Raw genomic sequence first — 14,235 nt, 5'->3', positions numbered from 1 at the left:
CTTCCCATCGCCTTGATGGAAAAAATTACCTCCAATGGTCACAAATAGTAAAGACATTTCTAAAGAGAAAAAGCAAGCTAAGTCATCTGAATGGTACGGATCCTAGCCAAAAAGATCCGAAGTTTCAAGCATGGGATGAAGAAGATTCCATGACCATGTCATGGTTGTGAAATTTGATGTTATCCGAAATTAGCAGAAATTGTATGTTTCTTTCAACTGCCAAAGATATTTGGAAAACAGTCAGGTAGACATACTCGAAGAAGCAGGATGCAACAATGCTTTTTGAATTGAGGACCAGAATCTTAGCCACTAAACAAGGTACTCTATTACGAAGTACTACAATCTATTAAATGGTCTATGGCTAAAAATTGATCACTATCAGGATCTAAAAATGAAATATGTTGATGATACACAAACATTCCTAAATTTTGTTGAAAGTAGCAAGATTTTTGAGTTCTTAGTAGGTCTGAATGCTGAGTTTGATCCAGTGAGAGTCCAAATTTTAAGCAAAGAGCGACTACCATCTCTTAATGAGGTGTTCTCTATTGTTCGAGCCGAGAAAAGTAGAAGAATGGTGATGCTTGAGTGACGGTCTATTGAAGGATCAGCGTTGCTCTCTACAAAGACAGCTGATGGTAGAAATAAACATACAGAAAATCAGAAACAGCAAGCTAATAAAGGGTCCAATAAAGGTGGCCTTTGGTGCACATATTGCCAAAAACCATGGCATATAAGAGAAACATATTTTAAATTGCACAGAAAGAAACAAGTCTCAAGTCGAATGGGAGGCTTTAAGGGACAGAAGCCAGGCTCACTTAGCAAACCAAGATGGAGGCTCTCAAGAGGTTTCGGTTTCCACTGATAATGATATCCGAGACTTTAATAAAGAAAAAATTGAAAAGCTAGGAAATTTACTCGAATCCCTTTCTAAATCTTCTAGTACATGCTCACTTGTTCAGAGTAGTAAGTGCCTTATTTCTGATTCTATTAATGCCTTAGATATAGTACATTCAAACTCATAGATTATTGATTCGAGAACAACAGACCATATGACCCATAGCCTTACAAAGTTTGTTACTTATAAACCGAGCTCTGAAACCCACAAAATAATAGTGGCCGATGGATCACCAATCACGGTTGCTGGTCAAGGAAACATCCGGCTAACACCCTCTCTCCCATTGCAAAATGTTCTATATGTTCCCAAACTATCTACCACCCTGATATCTATTCACCAAATCACAAAAAATTTGAGCTATCTAATCACTTTCTTTGACACTCATTGTGTGTTTCAGGATCGAACTATGGGAAGGACGATTGGAGTTGTTATGGAAAAGAATGGGCCCTACCAAGGTTTGCTGAACCGGTACCGCCGGTCGTTTCGGCCGACCGACGGTACGATTCGGTATGGTTTCATACCGTACTGAACCGACGATCCGAACCGGAAGAAAAAAGAGAGAAATCGAGAGAAATAGAGAGAGAAAAAGAGGAAGAAAAAAAAAGAGGGAAGGAGCTGGCGGGGCCGTCGGACGGCCTACGATTGGCCGCCGTGGCAGTCGGAGGGCGCCGTCCACGCGCACGGCGCCGCAGGCATGAAATAGGGGCATCGCCCCTATTTCGTAATTTTTTTTAAAAACATGATTTTAAGTGAAGTCGGCAAACGATTTGCCGGCTTCACGATTTTTATTTTTTTTTTTAAAAAAATCTTAAGTCGGCAACCCAGTTGCCGACTTCATAAGTTTAAAACAAAAAAAAAATCGAAACAGACGACGTCTGTTTTGAAAAAAAAAGGGGCGGAGCCGCGGAGGGGCTCCGCCCGCTCGACCGCCCTCAGGCCGTCGGCGTCGGCTCGCCGGCCACCGGGAGCCTCGCAACGGAGGCACCGTCTGTCCGGTTGGTTCCCCGCCCCCCTCTGAGCGCTCTCTTTTTTGCTCTCTTGAAAGCCCTATCGGATGATACGGGGCTCGGAAGCCCTCCAACGGCCGCAGCCGGCCACCGTCGGCCTCCAGCGGCTCCCACCTCCCTCCCTTCCCTCTCCTCTCTCTCTCTTTCTCACTTTCCGTTCTTTATTCTTCGGTACCGCCGGTGTATCGATTTTACCGGCCGAATCGTGCCGATTCCCTGCCGGTCCGGTACAAGATGGGGTGTACCGGCCGGTTCGGCACGGTATGGCAAATCTTGGGCTCTACTATGTAGAAGACATGAAGGGAATCAAGAAAGGGAATCGGCTGATGCTACCTCATTCACAAGGTGCCCTCACCAATAATCTTGTCACTTTAAATAAATCTGAAATTTAACTTCAACAGTATCATCATGGTCATCCTCCTTTTAGTTTACTTTAGCTTATATTCCCACCATTGTTTGAAAATATTTTCGCTGAAAACCTTCACTGTGATGTTTGTGAACTTGCCAAGCACCATAGAGTGCCCTTTCCTTTAAGTTCAATAAATTCTATTGAGCCCTTTTCTTTGATTCATTCAGATGTTTGGGGATCTTCTAAAATTCCTAATATAAATGAGGCAAAATGGTTTGTGACATTTATTGATGATTGTATCCGAACAACTTGGTTGTTTCTAATGAAAAAAAAAGTGAGGTGACAAACATATTTTTTTTAACTTTCGCAAAAAAATTAATACTTAGTTTGGTGTTGGAATAAAGAGAATTAGAGCAGATAATGCTAAGGAATACTTTAATCAAACTCTTACTACCTTTTTCCAACAAGAGAGAATCTTACATGAATCCTCATGTGTGGACACGCTCCAACAAAATGGGATAGCCAAACGCAAAAATAGACATCTACTTGATGTTACTTGCCCTCTGTTATTCCAAACTCATGTCCCTAAAAGGTTTTGGGGAGAAGCTATTTTGACAGCTACTCATCTCATAAATAGAATGCCTTCTTGCACCTTAGGAAATAAGTCCGACACAAAAATTGTCTAATTTTTATCCAAAATTCATGTCACAAGTAATCTTCCACCTAAGGTGTTCAAGTGCGCAATGTTTGTCCATATTCACAAACAATTCAAAAGTAAACTTGATCCTAGAGCGATGAAGTGCATTTTCATAGGCTATTCAAATAGCAAAACGGGCTACAAATGTTATCACCTCCAAATCAAAAAAACTTTCATCTCAATGGATGTGACATTTAATGAAGCAAAACCCTTTTTTTCATCTTTAGACTCTTATCTTTAGGGGGAGAAAATTGAACAGAGAGAAGATTAGGGAATGGGACAGTTTCTTCTTGACTCTACACCATACAAATCTGTCCAGCCTTCATCTGAATCTATTCAATCTGCACCATCCAAATCTGTCCAGCCTTCATCTGAATCTGTTCAACCTATAACTGCTTTATCACCTATTGTCCCATCTTCACTTGTTGAACCATCACCTGTTCGGGTTCAACAAGATCAGCAACAGGCCGATCAACAAAATTAGCAACAGATCGGTCCCGTCTCCATGCTAACTTCCAGACCATCCCCGAAACAGGCCTACACTAAAAGAGAGAAGCCTATTCTGAACCAGAAGCAACTTTAAGAATCCGATCTGATACAAGGTATATAAGCCTCTCACTCTTCCTCTACGAATAATTCTGATTTATATGATCTTAATTTACCTATTGCCTTAAGAAAAGGGATCAGAAAATGTACTCAACATTCCATATCTCAGCTTGTCTTTCCATAGATTATCCTCACAACACAAGTTTTCTTGCCTCCCCGGATTTTATTGACATTTCAAAAATTGTACGTAAGGCATTAAATGACAGAAATTGGATAAATGCAATGAAGAAAGAAATGAGTGCATTTGAGAAGAATGGGATATAGAAAATGGTTCCTTGGCCTAAAGGGAAGAAAGTAGTGGATAAATCCTAAAGTACAAAGCTGATAGGACATTGGAGAGGTATAAGGCAAGGCTAGTCGCAAAGGATTACACACAGACTAATGGAGTAGATTATCAAGAGATGTTTGCTCCTGTGGCAAAGATGAATACAATAAGGGTCTTGTTGTCATTAGCAGCCTATTTTGACTGGGATTTGCAGCAATTTGATGTGAATAATGTGTTTCTACATGGAGATTTGTAAGAGGAAGTGTTTATGGAGCCACCACCTAGATTTGACACGAAGTTTGGTCCGAACAAGATTTGTCTCTTAAAACAGGCTCTTTATGGATTGAAGCAGTCCCCGAGAGCTTAGTTTGGAAGGTTTGCAAAGGCAATGTTCAGGATGAGATATAAGCAAGGTCAAGGAGATCACATTTTATTTACTAAACATTCAAAATAGAGTAAGCTCACTGCTCTTTTAGTCTAGGTGGATGACATTATTGTAACAGAAGATGATATGGTCAAAAGGGAACGCTTGAAAAGGCAATTGAAACAAGAATTTGAAATAAAAAATCTCAAAAAGCTTAAGTACTTTCATGGAATTGAAGTGGCCTACTCCAAACAAGGGATATTTGTATCTCAACGAAAATACGTGCTTGATTTACTTAAAGAAACAGGGAAACTTGGGAGTAAAGCATTGAGCATTCCAATTGACCCGAATCATAAGCTATGCAAAAAGGAAGGAGCAGTTGATAAGGACAAATATCAAAGACTTGTGGGAAGACAGATTTACCTATCTCATACGAGGCCAGATGCTGCTTATGCGATTGCGTGGCTTAGTTTATGCATGATCCGAAAGTACAGCATCTAAATGCAGTTTATAAGATTCTTCAATATCTTAAAGCTACACCTGAAAGAGGAATTCTACTCAAGAAGGATCGTGAGTTAACAATGGAAGCTTATACTAATGCAAATTTTGCAGGGTCATTGATTGATAGGAGATCTACTATAGGTTATTGTATATTCCTAAACGGTAACCTAATAACATGGAGAAGTAAGAAACAATCGATGGTTGCTCGATCTAGTGCAGAAGCAGAATTTAGAGTAATGGCACATGAAATTTGCGAACTCCTATGGTTGAAAATAATTCTGAGTGATCTCAGAATTGGAAAAGGACCCATGAAGCTATATTGTGACAACAAGTCAGCCAATAGTATTGCTCAAAATCCAATTCGAAATGACCGAACTAAACACATTGAGATAGATAGGCATTTCATAAAAGAAAAGTTGGAGAATGGTCTAATTACAATTCTTTATGTGTCTTCAAGTAATCAGCTAGCTGATATACTAAGGGGCTGCCTATAGCACAATTTCAAAAAATCACTTGCTAGCTGAGAATGGAAAACATTGACTCTCCAACTTAAGGGAGAGTGTTGAATAGAACCGATATTCTCTTCTTAAATATCTCCGAAATTCTCTTCCAGAATATCTTTTTTTGAATTTTAAATTTCTAATTCTTTCCTTGTGTAATCTTGTAATTATTTCTTTTGATTTATTTCCTTAAATACAGGGATTTGAACCATTAGAATGGTTAATCTCTCATCTACATATTGTATTATCTGTAATCAATCAACAATATACACAATATATAAATTTCTCAACTATTACGAACAAGCAAATCTTTCTAAAAAGAGAGCCTAGTTAAACTTTCCTCTTCTTTTCCACCCAACTTGTGTTCTCATCCTTTTCATCAACATTTTTTATTCTCCCATCTCCTTTCATCATATAGCCTTTTCTGTCTAAGGGACAGCAGATCTTAGATCCCCTTGGAGAAATCCTCCTGCCATGAGCCATCTATTTCCCATGAATAAGAACATATATTAAACCCAATATTAGCACTTGTGACCTTGAAATTACGAGTATCCTCTTTCCTCTAATTTATTAATTATGCATCTTCTTCCCTTGAGATAGAGGACATTGAACAATGCTCTTATCAGGCATTTGTCAGTGGCATGACTATTCCAAGGTGGATTACTGCTGGAATCAGAGAATGATTACATGAGAAGCAATAGTATACACACCAGTTCAGTTTATCCATCCAAAAAGGTGAAGTATATTTGTATAGATAAATGGCAAAAGTCTACTTTCAAGGGTTTTCACTATGATGTAACCTTACCGTAAGTTTCCAACATGAAATTCATCTGGATTCTCTTGGCCATAGCTGCATATAATAATCATAGAATATGGTAAAATAGACATCAAAACAAGGATTGCACAACTGTCCCGAGCCGCCTGGTTTAGGACATACCAAAGCATACCAACGGCTAACCAAGATGGTTCCAACATTCGAAATGAGAAGCTGGCAAAGGAGGGGGAGAGGAAGAAGGAAAGAGAGTAAGAGGGGGAGAGATAGAGAGACCGGCGGGGGGGGGGGGGGGGGGGTGTTGTGGGTGGGGGGATGGAAGGAAAGAGACAGGGAGAGAGGGCCGGTGGAGGCCGCCAGCAGCCTCCCCAGCCTCTCTCTTTTCCTCCCTCTCCCACCCTCCCCTCTTTTTTCTCCCTCTCCAGTTCTCCCTCCCCCGCCCCATTTGCTGTGTTGGTTTGGGCCCGGCACAGAACAACATGGGGGTAATCAAACTATCCTACCGGCCGACCAGTCCAAGTCCCATACCGGCATAGCGAACCTCGCATCAAAACAATTGAATAGAAGGCAGGATGACAAAGGTTAGAAGCATCTTTTCACAAGATATGCTACAATGATGTCTGAATTTATAGCATGTAAGTTGATGATGACAATCATGGTTTCAAACAAGCATGTTATGGTTGTAATAAAAGATCTAATAAAGAAATTAAGAACCTTGGTTTCAACATAATCCTAAGAAATCTCAAACAAATGAAGGAAATAAAGGATATGATTGTTTTCCTTCTGCTTTATGTTGGTAAGGTCGTGCTAGTGGGAATAACATAGGAAGGCTGTGAACTTGTGCTCTGACAAATTATCTATAAAGGATTTCTCAAAGACCTCTTATCTATTTTGTAAGTTTTTGATGTTCAGATCCCCCACGCTGAGGATCCAAAGCTGAGTTGACAAGCCTGGGTGAAAAACAAAGCTCTGAAACCAAGAAATGTGGAAATATTGGAGGGGTTGTAATGATGCAATAAATCCAGTATCAAGAATAACATCCCAATATATACATTAACAACAGGCTACTTCACCTGTGATGTAATTAAAAAATACAAAACAGGGTAACAATGAAGTACATACATGAATTATTTATCAATTTATAGAACAATATATCTACAGTAATTCATTTAATATGGAAATGTGGTCGCGAAGTAGTAGAGAAACAAATAATCAATACATAGGACATGATATGTTTGAATTTTGAAACGATACAAAGAGAGAGTTTGAAATAGAAAAGATAGCATATAGCTATATGGTAATCTACAGGAACTCAGGAACCAACTAGATGAAACAGTATTCTGAAAACACTAGGCACAACAAAGGTACAGATATGAACCATATATCAATTGATAGAAAAATACACCTACAGTAATTCGTTTAATATAGAGTTATGGTAGGAAAAAAAGTTGAGAAACAAATAACAATTATTTAGGAAATCTGCTTGAAAGTCAGAAGAATACAAAGTACTTTGAAAGAGAAAATATAGCATATAACTATACAGTATTCTACAAGAGCTTACGAGAGCTCCGGATTCAATTAGACAAACCATCCTCCTGAATATATACATACATACATTTATATGACATATGTCCTATATGTAGATGCTATACCAATAAGACAAACTTTTATTGTCCATTTTGATCATTCAAGAATACAATACCAGAAAGCTTGCCAGTAAATGCTTCACCTGTAACTTATAGCATAACCTGTAAAATATATTTAAAAAACAACCAAGCAAAAGCAGAGTTCTATGGCACCCATAGCAAGAAACACAGTGACTGCTCAGGTATGGTAGTAAAAAGGGAAATGTTATTCTGCAATGTGTTCCAGATCTATGCAAAGTAGAGCAGAAAGACAATACCAACATTTCTCATAGTTAAGAACTTAAGATAGTATTTGCTTCTTTTATTGATCAATGGTTTTTGTCCAGCACGCATCAAAATTTGGATAATAATAATGAAGAATACTCACTTGTGCCAGCACTTTTTTATTATGCCAGCAATGACAGGATCTATGTCATCTGGAATATCGAGGCAACGGTGCTGAAACCCAACAGCACCAACGACTTGCATTGGGTTCATTCCTTCCCATGGCTGTTGCAAGGTACATAGCTCCCATAATATGACACCAAAGCTAAAAACATCACATCTGAATGTAACAAGCACAAAAAATTTAGTGACAACCGCAAATATCAATGCAAGATTCTAACCCCTGTATACATATAACAGGAGCAAACATACTTCTCATCTGAAGGTTCATTCCTTAGTACCTCTGGTGCCATCCACTCAGCCTGGTAACCATTCATAACATGTCATGCATTTAAACAGAGACAGACATAACTCAACAGGCAGCAAAATGACAAGATACGCAATTCATGGCACCGGAGATCAAGAACCCAACATAAAAATGAAATCTAAAAAAATTACCAAGGCCTGAAACTTCTACTTGAATTAGCAGGAAAAATATAGAGTAGATCAACTTACAAAGTTCAATATCATAGGATTTTGGTTGAAAAACAGGGATTAATGAAAGATGGAAAGGTTATTTCCCTAATCAAAGCACGGTTAAGGACTTGTCGCAGATTCCTGGATTCTTTCATTCATTTCAGAAATCTTGAGTTAGCCATAATTATTGTTATCGGTGGATATCTTTAGATAGAGCCATTTTGCAAGTGTAGGTAGATTCCTTATAAAGGGAAAAAAGGTTAGATGGCAAGCATGCTTCCCACTACTTTTCAATTGACAATACTTATAGACGGGAAAGCCACATGTTGGGCAACAAAGTATTGTTTCTAGAAGGTAGCAACAATTAGTGGAAGACGAAGAAAGCTAAAAATGAGGAAAGCTTCAAGGCTATAGGTGGTACAAATAAGAGTAAGAAAGATTAGATTTCATTCGTCTGGTTATATCTTATTCATTATGTCATGGAATCTAGGATAAAGACAAACAGGCAAAGGAAAGTTAATGTATGATAAATTTTAAAAACAAGGATAACAGACAATGTTATATCGAAATATCTATTATAATAGAATCAACTATAGGCCACGGCGCCAAACTCTGCAGCTATTGCAAAGTTAGGCAAGAGAAAACCAAAACAAGGACTACAAGGAACCAATTTTGCTCTATCATTTAATCAAGGTTTTAAATCCTGTTAGATAGGGGTGTCTCGATTTTCCTTCAAAGAACGGGATGCAATGCTGTCCCACCCTATCCAAACACTTGGGATGGGTTGTCCCAGGATGTGCTGATCAGGATGCTACAATGATGGCGGGCCGTCCTGTCCCTCTACTTGATGGTACCCCATCTAGCATCTTGTGGGACATGCCATCAGAGTTGAAACCATGCCTTAAATAATCATTTACTGAAGCTGATTTCAAAAGGAGATCCTTGGCATATCTTATTCAGATATGGTGTTAACAGGCATGCAACACCAATCCAAGTCCAACCTACATTAGATTTGGGCAAGACTAAACCAGATTTATTCGACTCAAGCTTGGAACCAGGTATCGAGCAACTGAACCAACCCTAACCTAAAACAATTAAATTATATAAAATTGGTTATATTACATTATATTATATAAATATACATCTTCCTAAAGATATATGTAAACATTAATCACCAATTCACTGTGCTCGTTCCCTTTTGTCAATGCTAATGCCTAAGCACTTTTGGAATCCCTCCACGGCTCCACCCCCTCCTCCAACATAACCCTCTCCACCTCCGGATCCTCCAACTAAAATCAGTATCTTCTGACCATCACTCCACCTTCAGCCTCCTCCACAGCTTTTCCACACATCTCCGACTTCCACTGTTTTGTCCACAGGTTGCCTCTGCTACCTAACCAGACCCAACTTCATCTGTCTTCACCCAGGTTGGCCACTCTTCCTGGTTATCTTAAAACATTCTACTAGCTCAAAATGTAAAACTAAATGCCTTCCACTCTTTCTATCTTTCTCAATCTCTCTAAAAATCCGATTAATTGAATATTAAAAACTAAGATATCCCACTAAAATCAAAAGAAATTGATGAATTCAGGTGGTGGGAACAGCAACGATGCTCATCAATGCTCTCTTTTTGGTTAGCTCCCCCAAAACCCTACTAGTTGAAACTGCAAATCCAGGGTTTTTCATACCAAAAGTTTGAGTTGCTAGATGAAATGAGTCATTCATGAAGGACGAAGCAGTAATGGCCATTTTGTTGTTCTCTCTATGGCTTGCAGCTTGTTGCCCATTGACACGACCACCCAAAGTAATGCAACTTAACCTAATTTTGAACCTGAGTGTTGAAAATTACGCTGAAACTTACATTTTGACATCATGCTGAAGCTTGGAACAGGCAAGGTTAGGTTGCATCCTGAAAGTGAAAAGTTCTGCACTGAACTAACTCAATATGCATCATTAGGTAATGAAGCCTCTTTACCAGACTATGAAAGGCATCCCTGTTGATATAATTATATAAATCAAGAGCTAAAATTTTGTCATTCATTGTCATGCAAGGCTGGAAATAGCACAATTTTTGTCATATGGATTCAAGAACTGATCAATACAACCTATACCACCCTACATCAGTTATATATGGTTGTGAACTACCACAAAAATTTAGCTTTTTCGGTTTCTATAATGGTAATATTGCAACATAAATAATTATTTAAACATAAAAATTGGCTAAAATATGATAATCACAAGACTTGCATTAATCTCCAAGCTAATCAATTTGCCAGCAGCATAATTTTAATATGCTTTGATCATAATCTTCCTTTCTTATTTTTAAGCACTTTCAATTTATGATAAATTTGAATTCAGATACTTGATTTATTCAATCAAATTAATTTGATTCAACCTATAAAGTTGTCTGCTCTCTCACAAGCCTCCTAAAATTGTCTACCAGCACCTGATTTCATTTCTAGTGCTTTGGTCAGCACAAAACATGCTCACCCAATGCAAGATTAACAAAATTAGTAAAGCAAGAATATAATCCACATTTAGGAGATTTGAATAAGGAAATTAGCTCACTGCACAATTAGCTTATGCGATAACAAACAGAAAAGAGGTCCCATAATTAGAATCAAGCATCCCAGGTATAACAGAATCTCAACAAAGCAAAAAAAAAAAAAAAAAAAAAAACTAGGTTGTAATAGCTATAGGAGTAACTTATCTTGATAAACATTTGCATTTATACCAGATAGAAAGTTCTGACTGAATGACTATAAGAACATACAGTTAAGTATCTGCAAAACCAAAGATAGGCTTACCGTTCCAGCTGTTGACCTTGAAGACAAGAACGTATTGTGCTTCATTCGAGATAAACCAAAATCACAAACCTAAAATGTTGGTAAAATAAAATAAAACTCATTCCTTAAAATGATAAGCCAGAAGGATATGGTATTTATTGAAATCCATGTGTTACCTTGACAACCCAATTTTTGTCAACAAGAAGGTTTGGAGACTTCAGATCGCGATGTACTATCACAGGTGTACAATTATGCAAATAATTCATTCCACGAGCCTGATGTCAAAAAGTGACATGGTGTAATTTGGTTACATTCAGAATGTTCATGAAAACATAAATCATATGCAAATGACAGACTTAATTGGAGGTTAGCGTAATCATACAACATCAAGTGCCATCCTTAAACGCCTTCTTTCATCTAATTGATTATTGGGTCGGTGAATCAACCGGAACAAACTACCTCTGCAATGCACATCCCATTTTCCAAAGTGCTAGTTAATGTTAATACAACTGAAGCTTGCTGCAGAACAGCAGAAGCTGGAAACTCATTCTACAACAGAATTGCATATATTCAGGAATGAGTAGTAAGCAAATAAATACATAATGTATTCTTTTAGATGAACAATATTAATTGTCATATGTCCATGCTGCATATAATATAACATTATGAATATGCCAAAGGAATTAAACTAACATGAATATTGTCCCTATTCAAATCTTGCAACTACTGTACTTTATTTATATATCAACCCATATTTTCAGTTTGCATTGCAACTCCAAACTCATTCTGCATTTTGTCCAGAAAGGTCAAGGAAACTAAAGTCAAATGCATGTTAAAAAAAGAGAAAAAAAAAAAAAAAAAACAGCACCATATGTTACCTAGGCCCTTCAATTTAGCCCAACTAGCCGCACTCAACAAAATAAGTATGACACTTTGGCAGGGTCCCAAACAAAGAAATTCTAAGATATTGAAAGGATTGACATGCAATTACACTCAGCACATGAACCTGATCCAAATAACATGGATCGCACTAAGGTTATATGACCAGTTTTGGATAGACATAAATTAGTCATAGATGCTTGCTAAAGTCTTTTTTCATTCTTTTTTTTCCTATCGTGCTGGGGTTATTTCTTTATTTCCTCAGCTACATAAATTAGCTATAGATGCATAGTTTAAGTTTTTGATAGTTTTCCAATTTCTTTCCTGAATTTAACTAGGATAGACAATAAACATAACCCTTTATGGGCAAGGCCTTCAAAAAGAACCATATTACAGTAAATATAAAAATTAATAAGAAGCTAAATAGAAAATAACACATTCATAGCAATGACATTTTCTCATATAAAACAAATGTAGTGTCATATAACTATATGCATTTAATTAAATGGCCATTTAACCTTGACCGTACAAACACAAATGCCCAAATTTCATAACATCTATCTATTCTACAATAAAATGATGAAGAAAATATTTGAATGCACTAGGTAGCGTACATGTAAAAGTTCGGTAGTTGCTTAAGGCTGGAACTAAGCCAAATTGGATTTCGATGGAACCTGAGCCCAACTAGGATGAAATTTTTGGCCTTCAAGACAGGCCTAAGCCCAAAACCTCTTTGAAGGTTTGGGCCCAGGGTTCTTAGAACCATCCCAAATCGGGCGGTTTGGGGCGTGCCGAATCGTACTGGTGAAAAACCAGAATGGTTCCGATGGAGAAATGGCACACACCAATGCTGGGGAAGAAAGAGAGGGAAACAGAGACAGAGAGAGAGGAGGACACCGCCAAAAGCCAGCGGTGGCCCTCTACGGCCGTTGGAGAGTGGCGAAAGCCACCGCGGCTCGGTTCGTCCGATGGGGCTACCGCAACGAGCAAGAAAGAAAGAGAGAGGGGGGAGACAACCAAAAATGGGAGGACGAGACAGCAAAGAGGCCGCCGGAGGACTCTGGGTGGCCGTCGTGGCTATCGGGCGGCGTCGCAATCGCGAAACAAGAGCTGTCACCCCTATTTATGCATGGCCCTTTTGTAAAAATGGGGATTAACAGTGAAGCCAACAAACCATTTACCGGCTTCACTGTTAAAAATATTTTTTAAAAAAAAATAAAATTAGTGAAGCCGGCAATCGGATTGCCCGCTTCATTTTTTGAATTTTTTTTAAAAAAACCTATTAAATAGTGAAATCGATAAACCATTTGCTGGCTTCACTTAAATTTTTATTTTTTTAAAAAATCCATGAACCGTGCGCATGAATTGCGTCGTCCGACGGGCCCTTCGACTCCTTCCCCTCCCTCCTTTTCTTTCTTCATCCCTCTATTTCTCTCTCTCTTTTCCTCCCGATTCCCTTTCCTTATTTCCGTTCGTGTTGGTCCAATCCGATGCGGAACCATACTGGACCGTGCCGCCGCCCGGCTGGACGGCCACCAGTACCGGTACCAAAAACCTTGGTTGCACCATTTTCCAACCCAAGCCCGAACCAAAGTGCAGCCCAAAACTCAAATGGGCTCCCCAAACATTAGCATGTTGAGAATTTGGGATCAGCAAGACATTTGGATAGGGAATTGAGAGGACTGTGCGAAGAGGGAGGGGAAGGGAAGAGAGAGCCAGGGAAGGAGAGGGGAGAAAGGGTGGAGCTATGGATGGAGGGGTATGGGGTGGAGGGAGAGAGGGGATGGTGAGAGAGAGAGAGAGAGAGATGGAGAGATGGAGAGGAAGGTCATGGGTGCAAGAGGATGGACAAGAGGGAGTGGAGGCCTAGGGTAGCTAGGCAAGGAAAGAAGAGGAAAGGTGGAAAGAAGGGACAAGGGGCTAACATATATCCTATACATTAGGGCAATCCAAAGGGTTCCTAAGTGTGACACATGTCCATTCCTAAAAGTATAACCCAGAGGGTTCTCGAGTGTGACGTGTGTTTGTTCCTCAAAGGGCAACCCATGGGGTTCCAGAGTATGACGCATGTCCATTCCTCAAAGGGCAACCCAACAGATTCCCGAGTGTGACACGTTCATTCCTCAAG

At 38.9% G+C, this 14,235-nt stretch overlaps 1 protein-coding gene across 9 annotated transcripts in view; it reads right to left on the bottom strand.

Moving 5' to 3' along the window:
- The window catches only part of LOC105033124 (probable serine/threonine-protein kinase SIS8), a 123,097-nt gene that overhangs the window by 25,157 nt on the left and 83,705 nt on the right, over positions 1–14,235 (bottom strand). For 4 of the 9 annotated variants that reach the window (XM_029261228.2, XM_010907790.4, XM_010907789.4 and 1 more), the window contains exons 9-13: positions 11,611–11,689; positions 11,405–11,503; positions 11,250–11,318; positions 8,239–8,288; positions 7,970–8,146 (exon numbers count right to left, since the gene is read on the bottom strand). In XM_029261228.2, coding sequence (XP_029117061.1) covers positions 7,970–8,146; positions 8,239–8,288; positions 11,250–11,318; positions 11,405–11,503; positions 11,611–11,689 — 474 coding nt within the window. Of the gene's footprint in view, positions 1–7,969; positions 8,147–8,238; positions 8,289–11,249; positions 11,319–11,404; positions 11,504–11,610; positions 11,778–14,235 lie in introns of those variants that run through there. The other 5 variants (XM_019846540.3, XM_019846539.3, XR_012139672.1 and 2 more) reach the window with 5 other exon arrangements.

This window comes from Elaeis guineensis, chromosome 3 (genome assembly GCF_000442705.2).
Source record: "Elaeis guineensis isolate ETL-2024a chromosome 3, EG11, whole genome shotgun sequence".
In the NCBI taxonomy this organism is placed as follows: Eukaryota; Viridiplantae; Streptophyta; class Magnoliopsida; order Arecales; family Arecaceae; genus Elaeis; species Elaeis guineensis.
Note: the sequence above shows the minus strand (reverse complement) of the source record. Positions and strands in the feature narration are given on the sequence as shown.